The 21088-nt window shown below is 33.4% G+C and overlaps 3 protein-coding genes across 3 annotated transcripts; 2 read left to right on the top strand and 1 right to left on the bottom strand.

The window, feature by feature from the left end:
• The first annotated feature begins 5319 nt into the window (after window positions 1-5319).
• Window positions 5320-7762, top strand: LOC133681128 (beta-carotene hydroxylase 2, chloroplastic-like). Its single transcript, XM_062104262.1, has 7 exons — window positions 5320-5959; window positions 6085-6144; window positions 6460-6531; window positions 6614-6748; window positions 6971-7096; window positions 7327-7383; window positions 7501-7762. The coding sequence occupies exons 1-7, from the start codon at window positions 5579-5581 to the stop codon at window positions 7570-7572; spliced, it is 903 nt and encodes a 300-aa protein (XP_061960246.1). The 5' UTR covers window positions 5320-5578; the 3' UTR covers window positions 7573-7762.
• Window positions 7763-14989: 7227 nt separating this feature from the next.
• Window positions 14990-18341, bottom strand: LOC133685133 (uncharacterized). Its single transcript, XM_062106881.1, has 5 exons — window positions 17842-18341; window positions 16762-17125; window positions 16052-16122; window positions 15384-15482; window positions 14990-15277 (listed from the first exon to the last, which is right to left on the bottom strand). Exons 1-5 carry the CDS (start codon window positions 18043-18045, stop codon window positions 15185-15187), a joined length of 831 nt encoding a protein of 276 aa, XP_061962865.1. The 5' UTR covers window positions 18046-18341; the 3' UTR covers window positions 14990-15184.
• LOC133682094 (uncharacterized) lies at window positions 18095-19930 on the top strand. The gene is made up of 3 exons (XM_062105361.1): window positions 18095-18152; window positions 19116-19223; window positions 19338-19930. The coding sequence occupies exons 1-3, from the start codon at window positions 18095-18097 to the stop codon at window positions 19928-19930; spliced, it is 759 nt and encodes a 252-aa protein (XP_061961345.1).
• Window positions 19931-21088: the final 1158 nt, after the last annotated feature.

Below are 21088 nucleotides of genomic sequence, written 5' to 3'. Positions count from 1 at the left end.
CAAATTAAAATAATTTCAAAATATAAAAAAAATTACTTTTAAATAAAAAATATTTAAATTTTTATAAAACACTGTTTGGAATACAATTCCAAACAACACCTTAAACAATTATAAATTAACTAGTTATTTAGGCCATGCCGGTTCAAGTAAAAAAAATAATGCAAAACAATAAATATACATGCAATTGTTTTCTAGGACTAAAACAAATCATGATTATGCACTAAAAATTGAATTAATTGGGATGAAACAAATGTAAGTGCAACGGAGTTATATATATATATATATATAATCAATTGTTTCTCGGGATATTTCCTTCTTTTAGTTATAGTTCTTTACTTTTGAATTTTTCTAGCCTATTTCAAAATGATTTAAATCAGAATATTTCGATCGTCTCAGGTTCCAGAAAGTTCTCAGAATGAAGCAGAGCTGGTCATTGTATACATATTGTGTGCTTCAACCTTTTGCATTGAGTGATGGAACAAACCATTATGATGTCTTTGGCAAGAAAATAAATGTGATACGCATCAGATATGGGGTCAGATTGAATTTGTAATACCAATGAATAATTATATTAAGTATAAAGTTAAATGACGGTGTTTTTATTGAACAAGACTTTATTGGTTATTCTCTTATATTTTATTATGCATTACAATAATATTATTTTTTAAAATTTTCAATTTTATCTTTAAACTTTTTTTTAGTATAATTTAGTTTTTTTTAGTTCAAATTAGAGTCCAATTACATGTTTTTTTAGGTTGGTACTTAATTTTATAAACATATATTTTTATCATATAATTAAAAAAAATTATTAAAGAATTATTAAACTTAATATAATCCATGACATGTGTCGTTGGGAGACTGAGATTAATCCAATATGTTATTGTTTTCATAAATTTTTTTTAAGTTATCATCTTGAAGTTTTGTTAAAAGCTGGATGTTTTTAACCATCATCAAGATTGCATTTAGACTAATAAAATCAATCAATTTAATTCGAGCTAAGTCTCGCGCGACTTAGTTTGAAATTAAAGTTAGGTAAAGAGCTAAGTCACGATGTTTCAAAATTGATCTATTAAGTCAGGTTTAATAACATAATCAAAAAAATTATTTGCACACTTAATATATTTTTTTGACATTTTAAAAAAATCATTCACTTGCGGCAAAGCGCGAGCTAATGGACTAGTATAAAACTAATTCCCATTGGTGTTTTATTATGCATTTGAACAGTATAATCTATAGTATAATGATAATTTTACCCTTCAAAATTCAAAGGATTGAACACACACTTAGGAATAAAATGGTATCTTCACATTTTAATGCACATTGTAGTTATGTCCATGCCGTTGGAAAAAAAAAGACAACTAATGTTTGAGTAGTGTTTTTGAATTTTCACTTTTTTTATATAATTTAATTACTGAGTACCATTTAGAGTCAACAACTTTTTGCCTAAGATCAAGGAGCATTTTTTGTTTTTGACTTTTTTTTTGTAATTATCACGTGAGGTTAAGAATGCTCTAGTTTTTTTAAAAATAAAAAAAATAGCTATCACGTGTTGCGCACGCACTAGCAAGTGGTTGTTGGTCACCTTTCGGACATGGTGTCCGAAGCATCATACCACCCTCTACATGGTGAGTCGACACGTGTCAGCTGCTAGGGCACGAAGGAGCTCCATGAGACAATTTTCTCCTTCTCCTCTTTTCTCTCTCCTCCACCTCAAAAGGTGTGTTGGTCTTGCAAAGTGGTCATTGATCTTTTAATTGTATCAATTCTGATCTATTAGTTTTTCAATTTCATCCATTGACCTTAGATTTTTTATGTTTTTTTTTATCAAATTTGATTCTTATTTTCTTCATTCCTATTTATTTTGCTTTTAATCTTTTCCTAAGTGGATTTTTATTTTATTTTATCCCTAATCATTTCATTTTAAATTTTTTTTTTGAATTTGATCATCATTCATATGATTGCAAGTCTTTTTATTTTTGAGTTCTCTTATTGATTAATTATTATTTTCGGCAATTTCATCCCTTATTTTTTTAATTTCAGTGAGTTTTCATATCATATTTGGTGCTTTTTTTTCATGTTTTTAAAACCTGACCTAGTAGTTGACACCCATCATGTCCCAAGTCATGAGCTGGGTCAAATGACTGGGGTTTCTCGAGTCAATCAGAATTTTTATTGTGCAGGAAATAAAAATAATCTTATTTTGATAAAAAAAATCAACGAGTTTTAACATTATATTCCACTAACTAATTGCTTGATTTTTTTATTCAGCTAAAAAGTAAAAATAATATTATTTTAATAAAAAAAATAAAAGAGAAAAAAACTCAACGGGCTTTGATTTGATGTTCCCTTAGCTAATTGTGTTGTTGTTCGACCCAAGATTTTGACCCCGTCAAGACAAGTCATTTGTCCCCTTATTTTTTGGAACTCAACCCGGCTTAGGCATCAAGTTACAAGGTTCATGGGTCAATTAGCTTGGTTAAGTTTGATTTTGTAATAGTTATTTTTTTATGTGTTTTGAGATTAATAATTTTTTTTTCAATTTCATTCCTTAATATTTAGTTTATTGATATTCTTGCACTGTTATATGAACCCGGGTCAATAATCTGAAAAATTATTTTGAGTCACCTTCATCTTTTTCTTAAACCTTTATTTAATTATTTTATTTTAATTTGATTCTTTAACATTTGATTAATTCTGAATTCAACAACAATATAACTCCGAATATACATGCTAGCTCCCAATTTTAAGCTATATCTTCAAAGATTGCTTAGATTATAGAAGGGGAAGCCCTCCTTTTATGTTTCCTTTTTGATATTACATGAAGTCTTTTTGGCCTTAGCTAGGTCCTGAATGATCACGCATATATATCACTGAAAACAAGTTTACATTTAAAGTATATAATTCTCCGGATTCAGGGGCGGAGCTGATATCATTTAATAAAAAGATTAAAATTAATATAACAAGATATATTATTAAAAAAAATTATTTATTTAAAATAAAAATATCATATTATTTCATATTTAAATACTAAATAAAAAAAGTTAAAATGTTTTGTAAGGCCCGGACCTGCTTGCCTCTCCTACTTTCACCCTTGCTTAGATTGATATATTTTTTAGTTGTTTTATAACTTCTAAATATTTTTCGCAACTATTCAGGGTGATTATGTTTTTGTTTTTGTTTTTATTTTTGCTGGTTGTAATTCAAGAAGAAGAAGAAGTCAAACCGAAGGTAATGATCACTCGATTTCTAATCAATTAAAATATATTGGAACTTTCTCTTTATTTTTTACTAGGAAAATATATTCTCTCACTATGCATTATATCACACACACACACACCAATCCTTATCGTCATATACTTGGCTAAGATTAGTAAGATCATCTCATATTCATCAAAAAGGAAAATATATATTGTGTCAAATGTCACTTCATATTGCTATGTGACTTTTGCTTTAATTATAGCATACATTAAAAGATGTAGGTAATGTAGAAAAATATCGTTCACCTATTCATAGATTATGGCCAACTCGCCATTCATTTTTTTTAATTAAATTCATTTTGTTTCTCAAAGTATTATTTTAGATAGTTTAATTCTAATTAAAGATCAATTGTTTTTTTATTTCTTAAGTAATGATTGAATTGGAAGAAAAGGGCTGAAATGAAAAAAAAAAAAGAGCATAAAAAATGGATGGCATTCTAGATTTTTAATGAAAAATACATTTAGATTTTCTATTTTTAAAAAATAATACTATTTAGGTATTTTAAAATTTTAAAAAATTAGTTTTCGTACAAAATTTCATCTGTTTTATTTTCTGGTCCACACACACACATATTGTTGAATTCCAGCAATAAAAGAGAAAATTATCGTTCATGTTGTTTCTAACCACCAAAATAGTTTTTCTTAGCATTTACAGGCTCCATGCAATAAAAAGGGTTTGATAGTGGTTGTTTAAAGTTTCAATATTACTTGAAAAAACAGATCTAAATCAATAAAGATAAATTTAACCCAATTTGATTTTAAATTTTTGAATCATTTTTTTTGTGTCGAGGTTGATGGATTGGTTTGTAAGTGTTTCAAGGGTGTTGTTAAGTTTTTTTATGTTAAAATGACTTAAAAATTAGGTTTTTAGAGCAAAAGAAATATTAGTTACTACAATGGTGGCTAGAATCTGAGCTTGTAAAAGACATGTCATTTTTATTTAAAAAATAGCATTTACAGTTAAAAAACATACTTTTGTTAAAACAATGAAGAGTTGCATTGATAACAAAATGAAGTTTTGATTGAATAAATAAATTTTTCTTCAATAATTTTATTTGTTGTCTTTCATATAAATATCTATTTTTATAATCATTTAATTAAATTAAAACATGTATTTCAAAAGGCAAGGCTATTAAAACTAGTTAGGGTTATGATTTAGATCGCAGGTTGGACGGGTAAATCCAGAACATCATCGTTTCAATGTTTTTTTAATATTAGATTGATGTTGTTTTATTTTAAAAAATAAATCAAAATTAATTTTGACTAGATCAACTTAATCATAGGTACATCTGTCAGGCGGGCTAGGCCATGCTAGATCAACTTCCACCCGGATTTACTTTGAAAACTAACTCATCTCGAGACCGAGTCAACAAACTATCATGTTAATTCATCAAAGTTATATTAAGCTTAATAATATTATCCAAAAGTTTTATAGGGAGGAGGAGCTAAAAAAACGTTGCGCTTCCTAATTATTGAGCAAAAGCCCATTATATGCCATTTACGTTTTTGGCCTTTATTAGAGTTTAGGCTATTCAAAATTTCATAGTGTCCAAAGATATGACCTCTTAACCCAAAGAGTTGCTTTGGGCCTGTCAGCGGTGCTCTATTTTATTGGGCTCCAAATAATTTCTTATGCATGTATCCAACGGCTCCAATGGGCTGAATTCTCAAAGTTCCAAGAGCAGAGGAAAGGCTAGCCACGTGTACGAGGGATGGGAACATAATTTGAATGTTTTAGCAAAGGAAAGGCCTGGGCTTCAATATCAGTTATTGCTGGCTGGCCCAAATTTTAAATATTTAAGGTTCTATATACTTCTAGTCAGGTTTCTGTGATCTAGTCAAAAGTTTCTTTCAAACGCAAAAAAATTTCAGGTGCTGTCAGCATGCTTTTTCACCGTCAAAAGAATAAAAAGTTGGGGGTGAATTTAATAAAATAAATTAAGAATTATATAAGTTAATAAATATTAAAAAATTGTTAATACTCCCTAAAAATTGAGTAAGTAAGTTGAGATGCCTAGATTAGGAGGAAAAAGAAAAGGAAAATCTATGACTATGACCTAACTTGTACCTCATAAAAACAGAAGAAATGTCGTCGAAGTGTTCTTCATGACTAGCTAGCTAGCTAGCTAGATGGTATTCTCTTTTCATTCCAAAAAAACATGACCAGCAACAGAAACCTAAAATTTTGCATTTCTTTGTTTCACCTCCATAAATATGATGCTACTTATTTTCCTAGTCTACCATAGCTTCTCTCTCTCTCTCTCTCTCGCTCTAACATTCTGCATAAAGATCACTACACTCGAGTCTCAAGCTACGACTCCATGGCAAGTATTACTTCAATATCAATGACTCCAAGTTCTGTAACCCACCGTTCTCGCCAAAGTTTTCTCCTAGAATATAAACCCAGTTCATTAATAATATCAACTCATTTCAAACCAAAGGGTTTTGAATATTGGAGAAATAACAGGAATTTGAATTCATGTTCGGTCGTGGAGAAGAGAGCAGAGGATTCTATTGAGGTCAAAGATGATGACAAAGTACCGGATCTAGATGATGTCAAAGCGGTTTCACGTGTGGAGGAGAGATTAGCAACAAAGAGATCAGAGAGATATACTTACCTTGTTGCTGCTGTCTTGTCTAGTGTTGGTATCACTTCAATGGCTGCCATGGCTGTGTATTACAGATTCTTATGGCAAATGGAGGTACGTTAATAAAATAGAGTTACTTATTGCTGATATTTGAGTGCTTTGTTACTTCTTCCCTAACTCTCAAAGTAATCTAGGTTTAATTTTGTGTATTGATTAATTTTCCATTGCTTTCTAAATAGGGTGGAGAGGTTCCATTGCTGGAAATCTTCGGTACATTTGCTCTGTCCGTGGGAGCTGTGGTAACTTGTTTTTATTTTACTGTTTCTTCTATAGAGGATCTTTACTTGTCTATTAGTACAAGGTAATAATCAACTAAGAAATATATATTGCTAATTCGATCGAGAATTCTGTTATGATTTTTCGAAACGATTGAATTTGTAGAATTCATTTGTGAACCCATTTATTCGAAAGATGAAATGTTTCGATTTCTTAAAGGTTTGGATAATTATCAACTAATTAGTGGCTTCGGCTTCCCAGTTAGAGGACATTTAGTCTATTTCTGCGATCACTACTTTAAGAAAAAGAAATGTGATCAGGCCTTGTTGGTATCCTAGGTTGGAATGGAGTTTTGGGCAAGGTGGGCTCATAGGGCGTTGTGGCATGCTTCGCTGTGGCATATGCACGAGGTTAGGCATTTTGAATACAAGAAAGAAGAAACGTGCACGTACGATAATAAGTTATGAAAAATAACCTTGATAATGGTTGCAGTCTCATCATAGACCAAGGAACGGTCCCTTCGAACTCAACGACGTTTTCGCAGTAATAAATGCCGTTCCAGCGATTGCACTCTTTTCCTATGGTTTCTTCAACAAAGGCCTTCTTCCTGGACTCTGTTTCGGTGCGGTGAGTGAGTCCATTCTTTCTCTTCTCTGCTTACAGAAGTCGGTTTTCTAAATTTCTTCAATTTTAGCCAAGTCTTTTCTTGTCTTTGAAAGTATTTGTCCCAAGGCGAAGGCGGCGGCGGCGGCTGTTTCTTCTTTCTGACACGTTTTTGTGTTTTTTTTGGACACTCTTGCTGTATTAGTTTATGGAGTAGTTTTTTTACTTTTTATTTATTTTCCACAGGGTCTTGGAATTACAGTGTTTGGGATGGCCTACATGTTTGTACACGACGGTCTTGTCCACCGTAGATTCCCAGTAGGGCCCGTTGCAAACGTTCCTTACCTCAGGAGAGTGGCTGCAGCTCACCAAGTAAAATAAAATAATTGTGTAAAAAATTAAAATGTTTTTCATTTTAAGAGTTATTAAATTGTTTTATTCAACGATATTTAATTCTTTTTCAACCAAATGTACTTTGAAAACAGGCCACGTCAAAATACCCTAATTATATCCGCGCTATCATGCACATAATATATCATTTTCTAGTCTATTTTACCAGAGAGTATTGATTGTCTGCTGCTGCTGCTGTGTTTTTGTGACAGCTTCACCACGCAGACAAATTCGATGGGGTTCCTTATGGGCTGTTTTTGGGACCTTATGTGAGCGCTCATATCCTCTTCTCGGATTAATTTCTTCTTTTATTTTTTTGATAAATTGATTTAGAAGACAAGAAAAATGGAGCATTACTGGAGAAATTGATTTGCATCGTGGTGCAGGAACTAGAAGAGGTAGGAGGCTTAGACGAGTTGGAGAAGGAGGTTCAACGAAGGATTAAAGCATCAAGATAGAAATACTTTTCCTTAATTATCTCTCCATTTACATTAAAGGAGGCAAAGGCCAAAGTCAGAAACTCGTTAGAAGAGAGAAAAATTCTATCTTCTTCTTCTTCTTTCCTCTTTTTGTTTATTTTTCTTTTTCCCCTTTTTTCCCTTTGTATATGTATTCCCAGAGAAGAGGAAAAAAAAAGTAATTGAACCAGATTATTGTTGCAGTCTTAATAGATTTATGAGTAATGTTAGAGAAAACTAGACATATAATACGGAAAATATTACTTAAAACCACAAAAATAAAAAGAAAAAGAAAATCTTAAATTGAAAAAAGCTTACGAATTAAAAAATTCCACAGTCAATGATATTTTTCCACAAAATGGTATTTTAATTGGATGTCTGGTTGATTAGGAGACCTATTTTTATTGGAAAGCTAGGGTAAAATTCCACGGTCAATGATATTTTTCCATTCAATATTTTGAACAAATGAGTGCTTGACCTCCAAAGTGTAATTGACTGCTTTTCAGATATCGGTTAAAAATGTTATGCATGAACTTGATCTTTATTGACTGAGAAAAAAAAAGGAAATAATTTAACATTCCTAAATCGAAAATAGCTTACTAATTAAAAAATAAAAATAAAACATGCCATTCGTAACATTCCCATCCGCAAATGAGAAAAAAAATGAAACTTGTAATGTTAGTTTCAAACTATATATATATATTGATGAATCAGCATTTATTATTTTTATTTGGCTAAGTTCTTCGAAAGAATGATCAAAAAGATGATAACAAATCTTAATTTATAGGTTTAGCCAAGTGTTAAACCCATACATATATGGGTTTAACGAACCACTAGACTCACTATCTTTAAGCTTAGTCAAGTGTTGAACCCAAACATATATGGGTTTAGTAAGTTGTTAGACCCGTCATTTTTAGGCCCAGCCAAGCGTTGAACTCGTATTCTTTTCGTGTCATAGATATTTTATCTTGACAAGTCAAAACTAGAAGATTAATCAAGTATCTCATACATTAGCTTGGACTATAAGCCCATGGGATAAACATAAACCTTATTAGTAGCGTTGTTTACAAGGAACTAATCTAAAAGCCTTTGATCACTCTTTCAAGAGGCGGGCTATTACTAACCCTAATCAACATCAGAGTTTGAGCCTTAAGGTTTTGAAAAGCTTTCAATGAGTACTAATAAAATATTGGTTCAAACCGTATAACCTTAAGAGTTATTGCAAGCTGAGGACTTCATCTAGGTTTCCAAACCTGGCAAGGTAGATTAACCCTGAGTATTGGGGTTGCCTTCTTGTTCATTATTCATACTTTCACAACAATCCAAAGAATTATGTTGATATAGAAAGAGTATATTTGACGACCACCGATAAAACCTTTATTAGAGAAACACCATCCCCTCCCCTCTTTAGGGTTGAAATTATATTGTTATTCTATTAATTATACCTTAATGAGAAATAAAAATGTATTATGGTCAATGATTAAGTCATTCAAGGTAAAGATGCTTTATACTCTTTAGGTTCTCTCTAGGCCACAAACCCCTCAGCCTTTCAAGGATGAGATAGATTCACTCTACTTAGTACGTAACATCTTTACTTCGGAAGAAATAAATATCTCCTTAGTATTACGACATAATTTTCCTTGAAAGGAATTGGCATAGTCTTTCTAGTGTGTTCGCATATCTCTTCAAGAATGAGATGGACACTACCTTAACAACAGGGATGGATACAATCTTCCCAGGGCACAAGCTCTTAACCTTTCAAGAATAGGATGGATTCACTCTTCCTAGTTCAATAACATATTTACTTTAGAAGGAATGGATGTCTTCCTAGTGCTACGACATAGTTTACCTTGAAACGATTGACATGGTCTTCTTAGTGCAATAATATAATTCTCCAATGATGGGATAAACCTTTCCTCAACGAAGAAGCTTTGTTCTCCTAGGAATTAAATTTAAAGCTTCTCAACATAATTTCCCACCTAGAGGCGTCTTAACAATCCACAACGGATACATCTGAACTGATAAAAGGATATCAAAAAATGACACCTCTTTTTAGTTCCAAGAAGGCTCCCTTGTAAACTCTATTAAAGTAAGATGATTCACTGCTCAATGCTAGAAACTTTTAACAAAGCATGGGTGTTGGACCCAGAAATGCTTAACTAAGTATGGTTGTTAGACCTAGAAATGTTTTGTCAAGTGTAGACGTTGGACCCAAATAAAATTTCTACACAAAGACTTCGGATTTATGAAAATAATTATTAAGATAAATGAATTTTATTTAAAAAAAATATGTATACATACATAAATAGGGGTCTAAAGATCTAGCTCAAGCTCCTTAGCTAGGTACTCTCCCTATTGGGCTACAGAGGCCCTAGCCGGGAATATGTTTGTGAAATCAAGGGCTAGGACCGGATAGAAGGCTGCACTAAAATCCACATACATTTCCTTTGAGAGACAAAGAAATACATGTTGGATATTGTGAGGAATATCTTGTCTCTCATAATCTCAATCAAAGTTATCGACCCCCTGAAACATTCTTAGAACTCCTTAAAAGAGTCCCTTAAAGCCTCAAACTTTTCTTGGGAACAGTGAGCCTTTTTCCTGGTAGCAGCAAGCTCAACCCCATAGACTAGCTTGGGAGGTCCTTACTTCAAAAAGCTCATATCTTAGGGGAACCAACTAGTTATGGGTGGCCTCGAGTGAATTTTTGTTAGAGCCCAGCTTAAGGGCAAAGTCATATGCTTGGTCTTTCAGCATGAAATAAACCACCTTAATGCTTTACAGTTCGGCCTCCACAACATATTTTTTTCCTTTGTAGTTAGTCAAAGGCAACTTGATTTGCCATGTTCACAACAACGACCTCCCTCACATAACCCTTTTTAGTTACCCAACACTTCTAAAAGTGGGTGCATATTATGAAGGTCCCCCAAGGGTAACTGTTAAAAGTGGTAATAACCAAATCAAACAGAAAAAATAACAAGAAAACTCCTTATATTAAAATCCATTTGGCCAGTTAAAACCAAATAGGGGTGGAAGCTTTCATCAGACATCGTGGAGATGTCTAATGAAATAGTGAGGATCCTCTCCTGTGTTCGTACCACTTTGAGGTCTGTTTTTCCTCTAATCATGGCCTCCTTCTCTTCTTTCATCAGGATAGGAAAATCAAAGGGTGAGCGGCCAAGAACCACTTAAGAAAAGATGTCCTTAAACTCCTCAGGGTTAGCCCCAGTAAAAGTCATAACTATTGCTTCCTGAACCAACAAGATAAAAGGTAGAGGTAGAGGAAATAACACCTTGAGAGCCTTTATTAATGGGGTTGGAGCATGAGCTATTGCTGGAGTAAAAACTCTCCTCCTCTTGAAATGGGTGGTGACACTCGCAATCACAGCAAGGGAAGTCTGGTTTACTTCCTCTCTAGCTAGGGGAAGATCACAACCCCTAATATTTATAGGGGCAATGACCCCCATCATTATCCTCTCAAAGATAGAACCCTCAAGAGCGAGGAGTTCACTAACATTCTCTATCACCTTTCCACCTCTGCCTTTACTAATTGCAAGAGACAAATACCTCCGGGGTAAACTTCACCAAAAGGCCTTGCTGAAGCTTCTCCTTCTTCAACTATTAGTCTTATAGAGATAAAAACAAAACAAAAGCCAGAAGCAAGGAAAAAAAAAGAGGGCAACAACCTACCTTGTAAAATGATGTGGTAGTGTCATTAGACCATTTTATTGATTTCATACTTAGCTAAAACAGAATCCAACACAGCATAGTTTTTTTTCTCATCCGAGCTCAAACGAGGCTTATTATTTACTTCATGAGGAGGACCTTTTAGTAGTGGAAACAACTCTAGATGGGTTACAATCCTTCTTCAAGATTGACTATCCTAATGAATCTCACAACCAATCATCTACACCTTCACTTCTTAACATGCATTTGCTTTCCAACCAACATGTTCTTTATAGCACTGTTGTTTCTGTTGGAGAAGGTGAAGAACTACCACAAGTCATTGCCTTCTTTGGTGTTAATAAAGAAATTAATAACATCTTCTAAAAACATTAATTGTATGCTCGAGCCCAACAATCCTATAAATTTTTTCAAAAAAGGACATGATTGTTCATTCATTGGGGTGCAACTGGCCTGGACCCAGTTAATATTAGTAGAACACTTCCCTCGTGAATTCTTGAAGAGGGAAGGATACCCCATCATATACATACAGATGGGAGCAATAATTTCAAAATAACTCTAAGTAGAGCCTGAGGTCTACTTACTAATATGCTCAGCAGAGTCGAGCATCTGAGCCACATACTCTTCAGATTGGTGGTGGGCCATAAATTCTACATCTATAGAATTTACGTTGTTAGGGATGTTATTTTTAAGAGTTTGGGGCAACCTTTATCTCTCTTTAAAATCTCTCATAGGGATAGGAAAGGGACTCATGTAAGACCTCCTCTCCTGAGTATCTTTGGTAGCGGGAGGATAAAGACTCCTACAAGAGGATTTTTTTTTTCCCTTCCCCACTAGATAAGGATGTCAATATAGCATACCCGCTTATCCTAGGACCCAGTCTAATGGATCCTTTTTCCCTACTGCTTCTTTTAGGCTCTGGTTGGAACTTGAACTCCTTGTCAGGAATAAGAGTGTCTTTTTTAGAAATGGATCTAACATTCTTGGATTCATTTGTTTTGTTTTAAAGAAACTCAGGTAAAAAGTTTTAGAATGGGAAATGTTTGAAGTGGGTCTTTTCTTGAAATAAAGAAGAGATGACATGGGGTCTTGTTGCGGGAGCGGATTTTTAAAAAAATCACAGAAAGTGAAAGTGCAAAAAAATCACAAACAAGAACGGGTAAGGTTATAAAGAAATAAACTTTTTGTTCTCACGGTCAGACGAATAACCTTTCATGTCATCATAAATCTAAAAAATCCACACAATTACTTCATTGAAAGCTAGCCACCATTTTATTTCCTAATAGACACATTTTCCCAGTGAAGACAAGCCACCTATACTAGGATATCCCAAAAGTCTTATATGGGACACATAAGATCTCATAGGGAAGGTAAAAGGCGCCTCATCTATTGCTAACAAAGACTCTTTGAAATCTTTGCATATAAAACCCAAAGATTTTGGAGGTTATTGTTAGATCAACATTTATTATTTTTGTTTGGATTTTTCCTTCAAAAGAATGATAAAAGGAGGGTAATAATCCATTATCTATAGGCTCAACTAAGTGTTGAGCTCAAACATATGTAGGTTTGGCGAGTTTCCATTCCACTATCTCTGGGCTCAGCCAAACGCTGAGTCTGTGCTCTTTTCATGCCATAAATATTTTATCCTAACAGGTCAGAGATATTTTATCTTGATAAGTCAAAGATATTTTGCTGATATTTTAACCCTTTCTCTTCAATAAAGAGTTCGAAAGGGACTACAAAAAAAAAGTATCCTTCAAAAGGAGGTTTAATTTTTCTTTATAAAAAATGACATATCTATTTTAGGGATTTCTTCTAAATTATAATTGTTTTTCTCTCAAATGATACTCATTTAATCATCACAAAGTCCCCAAATATATAAGTGATAACCTTTTACAGGTATCAACCATGTTCATCCAACAAGCCTCGCCAAAGATGAATTGATTAGATTGCTAAAACCAGAAGATTAACCAAGTACCCTAGATACTAGCTTGACCCAAAAACTTATGGGGTAAGAATGTGTGGGTTGCATACCTATATGTTGAAAACAAATAAATTTATAGGTAGAAAATAAAGGAACTAAATGGGATACGCGTCTTCGTCTTTTTAAATGATGATAATGATGATAATAAAAACCAGAAATTATGCTAAAAAAACCATTTATATGTTGTAGGCACACTTTATCTAAAGCAATGTATGTGCATAACATAAAAGAAAGTGTTGCCGATCACATATGAAGGTAATTTTGATAGGTGCATTGTCCAAGAACAATGTAAAAGCCACCTATCTCCATTAACTTAAAAACTAAAACGCATGGGGTAAACAATGTGCAGTCGACACTATTCACCCCTCTCAAAACACTGTGGATGACACTATTTATTTTTTGACAATTCATTTTGGTCCTCAAATTTTTATTTTAGGCGATTTGATCCTAATTTAAGGCCAATTACTTCTAATTTCTTAGTCAGGGTGGAAGTGGAGGAATAAGGATGAAAATGAAAAAGGTGTCAAACATGAGTGGCGTGCCAGAAGTTTTGGGAAATATAAACTTTGGTTCTCTAACTTTAAAAAAACGCAAATTATACGATTCTAGTGCCTCAATTTTCTCAAATTTATTTTTGGTATTTTTTAGTTTCTGGTTGAGAGAGGAAAGAAAAAGGTTGCCAGATTATGACGGTAGAAAGAGAAAAATATCGTTGACACCGATTACGTCACCAAAACAATCGATATTTGTATCAAATGGTTCTATTTGATGAGGGGAGTTCATTTTAGGTGTTTTTTTAACCTTTAAAGTTCATGAAAAAACATATTTAACTCGATTTGATTTTTATTTTCAGGTTGGTTTTGGTTTATGAGATGAGTTTTTGGTTTTTTTAGGCCATGAACTTAATTTTCTAGGCACCATAATAGTTGGAATCCGAGCAAATCAAACAACGCGTCATCTGAAATTTTTTTAAAAAAAATTGTGGGGTGGACAGAGTAACAATTTGGTTACTAAAGTTTAGTTCAGTCCAAACATGAAAACAATACTCCCGAGTAACAGAGTTTTAATATTTTGAAGCAATGAGTGCTTGAATTAGGATTTGATTACTAAAGTTTCTTTGACTTTTGAATAAGTTAGTTCAAGTCCAAACATGAAAACAATACTCCCAAGTAACAGAGTTTTAATATTTTGAAGCAATGAGGACTTGAATCAGGATATAAACATATTTATTACTAAGACGTGCAAGCAAAGTGATTGCCAAAGCACCTTACAAATCTTAAGTCACTTTCAGTCTGGATATGGAAGACGTGGAAGTTAGGAACAGTACAAAATGAATGACATTCAGCCGTGCACAACTCGCATATCCAGCTTACCTCTATCAGACCAAGCCTCGACCCTCTCTAATTACGATGATCAATGGAAATGGGACTACCTGGCCTGGCCCTGGAGGCAATACATCGTTTTATCCTCGCATGCCCCAAAAAAGCTTGAGCTTCAGGTTGTCAATGGCGCCCTACACTGGCATGAGTAATATCATCGCCAGGGCATGAATTCAAGCGCTGGTAGAGAGCCGAGTCTATTTAAAAAAAAGAATGAAAAAATCGATGGGCTCATTTAAGGGTTGGCATTGGCAGAGGCCTTGTTTTTTATCAAAGCTTCAAGCTAGATTCAAAACCATTTTAGATAGTCTTGCAAAGAACAGGATTATTGGTCTCCAGGATCCAAATTTCTGTGACAACTATCAAGGCATTTACAAACGAGAGAAATACATTAAAAAATAAATAAATACAACCAGCTGGTATGCTATACAGAACACTAACTCTGATCTAATCACAGCATATTACAGGGGATGGAAGATCAAAATTGTACTTGAACCTTCCTCTATTTAAACCATGGTTTCATGTTTGGCTCACAATCGATCCTTTATAAATTATATTTCCTGACTTAATTTTGTTGCTCAAGGTTCTCGATCAAGGCTTTCTTTTCATCATCTGGAAGAGAGTTGAACATGAATACAGATTTATCCCCAATGTCATCCTTGAAATTAAATAACAAAGCGTCAGAAAATTCCATGGATATTCACTGCGTGCTCCAATCATTTCAATTATCCGACATTAACATGAATTATTGACCAATAACATACCTTAATGGGCTGAGTGAATTTCCTTCCGGCAAATATCACAAAGAGGGCCATCCATGAAGCTAAAAGTGTAAGTTTTACTCCATCATCCATTAAACCAGTCTGCATTATAACAGATGACAGCCATCAAAATCTAGATAAAAATAGAATACAAAAACCCAGGAATATAAGTGTGCTACACAAGCACACAACAAAATACAGAAGCATGCAGGAGGTTTTCACAACAGCCTCTATCATCAATTGCATGGACACCTCAGAACGTACTTCCTTGAGGTTCAATATTCAGATAATCATGAAGACAAGCAAACATCCTCTACCCCAACCCAAGCCCCAGCAAAATCTAGCCCAAAAATTGACGTAAAAAAAGGATGAAAAACTAGAATAAAATTTTTTATCAAGCAATTTCTAATATCTTGTAAGGGTTGAAACGAGGAAAAACAAGGAGTAATTGCAATAACAATCTCCAACATCTCAAGCAATTTCTAACATCTTTCAAGGGTTGTAAAGAGGAAAAACGAGTAATTAGAAAATTGCAGACAAGATGACTATAAGAATAACCTCGACTTATTCTAAAAAAATGAACATCCTTTCTAAAACATGTGAATATATTTCCATTTGACCATGGTAAGGGAAATATATTCATCGCATGCTGAATGTTTCCAAAAGCATACCAGGTGTCCAAGAAGAAGTGTGGGTATAATGAATGTAAGAATACCAGCTTCCAGCTTTCCATAGCAGAGGCCTGTAATACAAAATCATATAACTCGGTATACATAGCATTCGGAACTAGTTATGTAACATGGCATCATGAGCTATAAAAATAAACACACAAAAATCACAAACTACATACTCATACTAAGAGGCAAAAGGCAGCTTTAAATCCTGATATAATCAAAATGAAAGGACGAAAATATCACATTTAAGACAATTTATTATTTGCTGACAAGCAGTTCCATGATTGAAGGGCTGAACACATCGAATTCTTTTTGCACTCCTCTCTTTGTTCTTGTCCCAACCCCCTGATCTCATAAGAACTTTGACACAAATAATTGGAAATGGCAAATTAAAATGCCCATTTCCATTCAATAGTTTGACACGGGTGAAATAAGAAACAATTTTCTACTGACTTGTTTTCCCTGTATCGTTATTAAGGAATTATTGAATAGAATACAATACATTATGCAAAATGAGGGCATTGTGGTTAAGTAAATTTCTTCTTAAGGAAATATCCCCGTAATAATTTTAATTTCACCAAGCGTGTCCCATTTGACCATGGTATTTACAAAATTGAAAGGTAAATACCCTGAAATAATTCTGCATTCAATTCATAAGTGACCACCCAAACTAGCAGAGTATGCACAGAATATAACAACCATATTACCTTCTTTAAAGACAAGTCCTGTAAGTGCTGCAAAGAGCGGACCAACAAACCAGACAGCTGTTGGGTTATTAACAACATATTGTATCAAGTTTTCACCAGCTGGTTGAGCAAGGTTCGTGCATGTAGCTAAAGATCCAATAACACCCAGTGCCCAAAAAGCTTGAAGAGTGCGCTTAATTTCAGTTACATAGATATGAATAAGAAACAAAGATACGCCAAGACCCCCAGCTCCAAGAGTGTATAATAAATCAAGATTTTGTTTGATTATTTCACTCAACAGAGAGTCGCTGGGTAAAAAAGCATATGATGCAGCAAACACGAATGATGAAGCAGCAGTAACTAATCCAGATCTGTATAAAATCACCTGTTACAACAAGCGCATTATCCTCAATAAAGAGCTATCTATGAAAAGTATTATTTAAATTTATTTGGTTATGTCTAGAGCCAATAATTCAAACCACAATGCTGTTACGACTGCATTCAAGATTGACAAATTAGCATGAAACAGCTTGTCCTTCTCTCAATTTATAAAGTTCCACAATTTTGATGACATAATCACAGCATCTTGATTCAACAAAAACAAGACTATAAAATAACAATGCACGTCAGCAAATGATTAATTAAACAGAACCACAGCATTGGTTCTTAAGGAAACTAAAGGCACCGAAAAAAAGGACAAATGCACTGTGCTCTTCCTGAACAGAGAAAAAGTCTTACATGGAACACGCCCCACTCCAAAACCACACCAAAATCTGTGGAAATGATAGGTTTTGTTGAAATCTTATGCCCCGTCTAAAATTGCCTATGAGGAAAGGAACCTTGGTACTCCTCCCGTCTTCCCAAGCCACATGGCCCAAACTGAATAGTCAAAATCACTCAATTTTATCATCCCTTCCACCTTAACGCAGCCCTCATCAGACTCTTTCCATAGTGGGAATGAGTAAAGATCATAAATGCACACCACTACAAACCAGATTTCATTTTGTCATTTATCTAATGCAGGAGTAGTCCTTTACTATTCCATTAAACCATTAAATTTTCATTTTGAGGAAAGACTACAACTTTTAAATTAAAAAGTACCTCTCGAACGTCCGATGATTCAACTGTCCAGGGACCATAAACACCATTATAAACCGGCTGAGAGCTGTCCCCAACAGCCTCACACTTGATCCGTCTATTTTTAGACCTCAACCATGATGCTTTGTTTGAGAGTTTCACAGGAGAAGCATGGGTAAATCTTGTAGGGGGAGTGATTGAGCAAGTGGATAACACGCGAGACGCCATAACTAGAAACTACCCAACAAGAAGATGGGTGGCGGTGGTGGAGAGAGGAATGGCAGCGCTTGAGGTGGTTAGGGAGCTGCTTTGTGGTTTTCTATGGAGAGAAGGATGTCAGCTGGCGGTTTGAACTTTGAAAGATAGCGGGGCTTCAAAGAGCGTGGATGGTGGCGTCCGAGAGAGAAAAAGAAAATCTGACGGCCGGGAGAAGAGAAGAGGGGATATATTTTGGCTTTGGGGATTTTTGATTTTCTATCTTTTCTTCTTTGGGTGAGTGGCTGTCTGTCTGCAAGGGGAATTGAGTGGGTTAGAGCATCTCCAACCTAAAAAGCTAAATTGAAGAGACAAATTGATAAAATGACTTTTTAAATAATATAAATATAGTTTTTTTGATTATATGCATTCCAATGGTAAAAAGCTATTTAGAAAAGCCATTAATATTTTAATATATTTCATGTTAAATTTATTTTTATATAATTATGTAACTAATTTAGATATTTTATATATAATATAATTATGATGTTATTAATTATATAATAAATATGAGTAATTTATAAAAATAATATAAAATTTAATGAAAAAATATGAAATTTAAAAAATATAATTTAAAATTAAACTTAAAATTTATTTATATGACTATTTTTAATTTTCAGTTTTATATGTTACTGTTAAAAATTTAATTTTTTAAAAGTAAATTCAAATTCAAACTTTGAAAAAACCATCAATATTTTAAAATTTGATTTTCAATTTTTTAAAAAAAAATTCATGCTTTGAAAAAATGACCGCTACCATTTTAAATTTTAAATTTTCAAATTTTGAAAAAATTACCGCCACCATTTTAAATTTTAAAATTTCAAATTTTGAAAAAATTACCGCCAACATTTTAATATTTCAAAATTTAAAAAACTAATCCATCTATAAATATTCTCATATACCTTAACATTTTTTCTCATCATTCCATTGTTTTCTCTCCAATCAAAAATATATTTCATTAAAATTCATCATGAATCATTCTAATTTTAATTTTTATGATGCTTTTGATTTTGATGATGACACTCCTGTGTTTGCTTTTCAAGTTGTTGCTGCTGTGGTTGCTGAAGAAGAATCGAATAATCAAGGGCGGAGAACAGGGTATCGTGGCTCTATTCTTGGCCACAATATTGTCAATCGTAATAGAAAGGAAGGTGAGTTGAGGTTATATAATGATTATTTTGCTGAAAATCCTAAATTCACTGAAACTCAATTTCGAAGAAGATTTAGGATGAGTCGTCATCTTTTTCTTCGGATTGCAAATGCAGTGGAAGCTCATAATCCATATTTCAAACAAAGGACAGATGCTCTCGGTGTTCTTGGTTTATCTTGTCTTCAAAAGGTAACTGCAGCTCACAGAATACTTGCATATGGTATTCCTGCAGATCTTACTGATGAATATCTTCAAATTGGAGAAAGCACTGCGATAGAAAGTCTTAGAGCTTTCGTCAAAGCAATCGTAGAAGTTTTTGGTGATTGGTATCTAAGGGCACCAAACGAGGCCGATGTTTGTCGATTATTATCAATTGGAGAGCAGCGTGGATTTCCAGGGATGTTAGGGAGCATTGATTGTATGCATTGGAAATGGGAGAAATGCCCAATTGCATGGCATGGGATGTATACTGGTCATTGTCGTGAACCAACTATAATTCTAGAGGCGGTGGCTTCACAAGATCTTTGGATATGGCATGCCTTTTTTGGAATGCCTGGATCATTAAATGATATTAATGTTCTTGATCGGTCACCTATCTTCGCTGCACTTGCTGAAGGTCGTACTCCTCCTGTCAATTATACAATTAATGGGCATGAATATACAATGGGATACTATTTAGCAGATGGGATTTATCCTAATTGTTGTTAAGACAATTCCAAGGCCATTAGGAGCAAAGAGAAAATATTTTGCAAGTAAGCAAGAGTCTGCAAGAAAGGATGTAGAGCGGGCATTTGGAGTGCTCCAATCTCGTTTTGCAATTGTACGTGGACCTGTTCGATACTGGGATGAAGAAACGCTTGCAAATATTATGAAAGCTTGCATAATAATGCATAATATGATTATTGAAGATGAAGGAGCAATGAACCTTGGATTTGACCATGAACGTGAAGTCAATTCCTTTATATCAGTGTCACATGGTGAAATACCAGAACTACATGATTTTCTTCAAACTCATAATCGAATCAGGGATAGAGCAACTAGCTCTCAACTACAAGAAGATTTGGTTGAACATTTATGGGAACAATATGGTAACGAGTAGAATCATTAGCTTTGAACTTCTTATGTCATCATAATTTTCAAGTTTTTTATGTTTTTTTTCATTATGGTTGTTGTCTTTTAAGTTAATTAATCCTACTTATTGTTGTTAAGTGTTAGAAGAACTTCAAAAAAGTATTATGAATTAATACCACTTTTATAACAATATATTTAAAATAACCAATAAATTTCTAAATATTTAATTAAAAATACATTACATTAAACAATAAATAAATCTAGTTAATTAAAAATACATTACATTAAACAATAAATAAATCTAGTTAATTAAAAATACATTACATTAAACAATAAATAAATCTAGTTAATTAAAAATACATTACATTAAACAATAAATAAATCTAGTTAATTAATAATTAAAACCCCTCTTTTGCATAATTTCTAACTTTCTATTTTGAAAATACGCTGCAGAAATTGGATCCAAATTAGAAATATCCATTTTCATAATTTGTTCTTCTTTCTCAATCCTGTCCAATTCTTGTTTCTCTTGACTTTGTTGAATCATCATAGCTTGTTGCTCTAACATAATTTTTCTGTCTTGTTTCTTTTGATCCTCAATTTCAACTAGAGTATCCCTGAATTGTTGTAAGATATTTGTTACAGTTGTCTCCCCAACTTTATCTTTTCCTTGTTTACGTTTAAGTCGTTTCTTTGCAGCCTTTTGACCAACTGGTCTATCTTGATAAATCAATGGTTCACTGTCTTCTCCTAAACTAACAGAATCAGGGGTAGATGGAGTTGATGAAGTCGAAC

Source organism: Populus nigra, chromosome 1 (genome assembly GCF_951802175.1).
Source record: "Populus nigra chromosome 1, ddPopNigr1.1, whole genome shotgun sequence".
In the NCBI taxonomy this organism is placed as follows: Eukaryota; Viridiplantae; Streptophyta; class Magnoliopsida; order Malpighiales; family Salicaceae; genus Populus; species Populus nigra.
The sequence above is the reverse complement of the archived record's forward strand: the minus strand, read 5'-3'. Positions and strand labels throughout refer to the sequence as shown.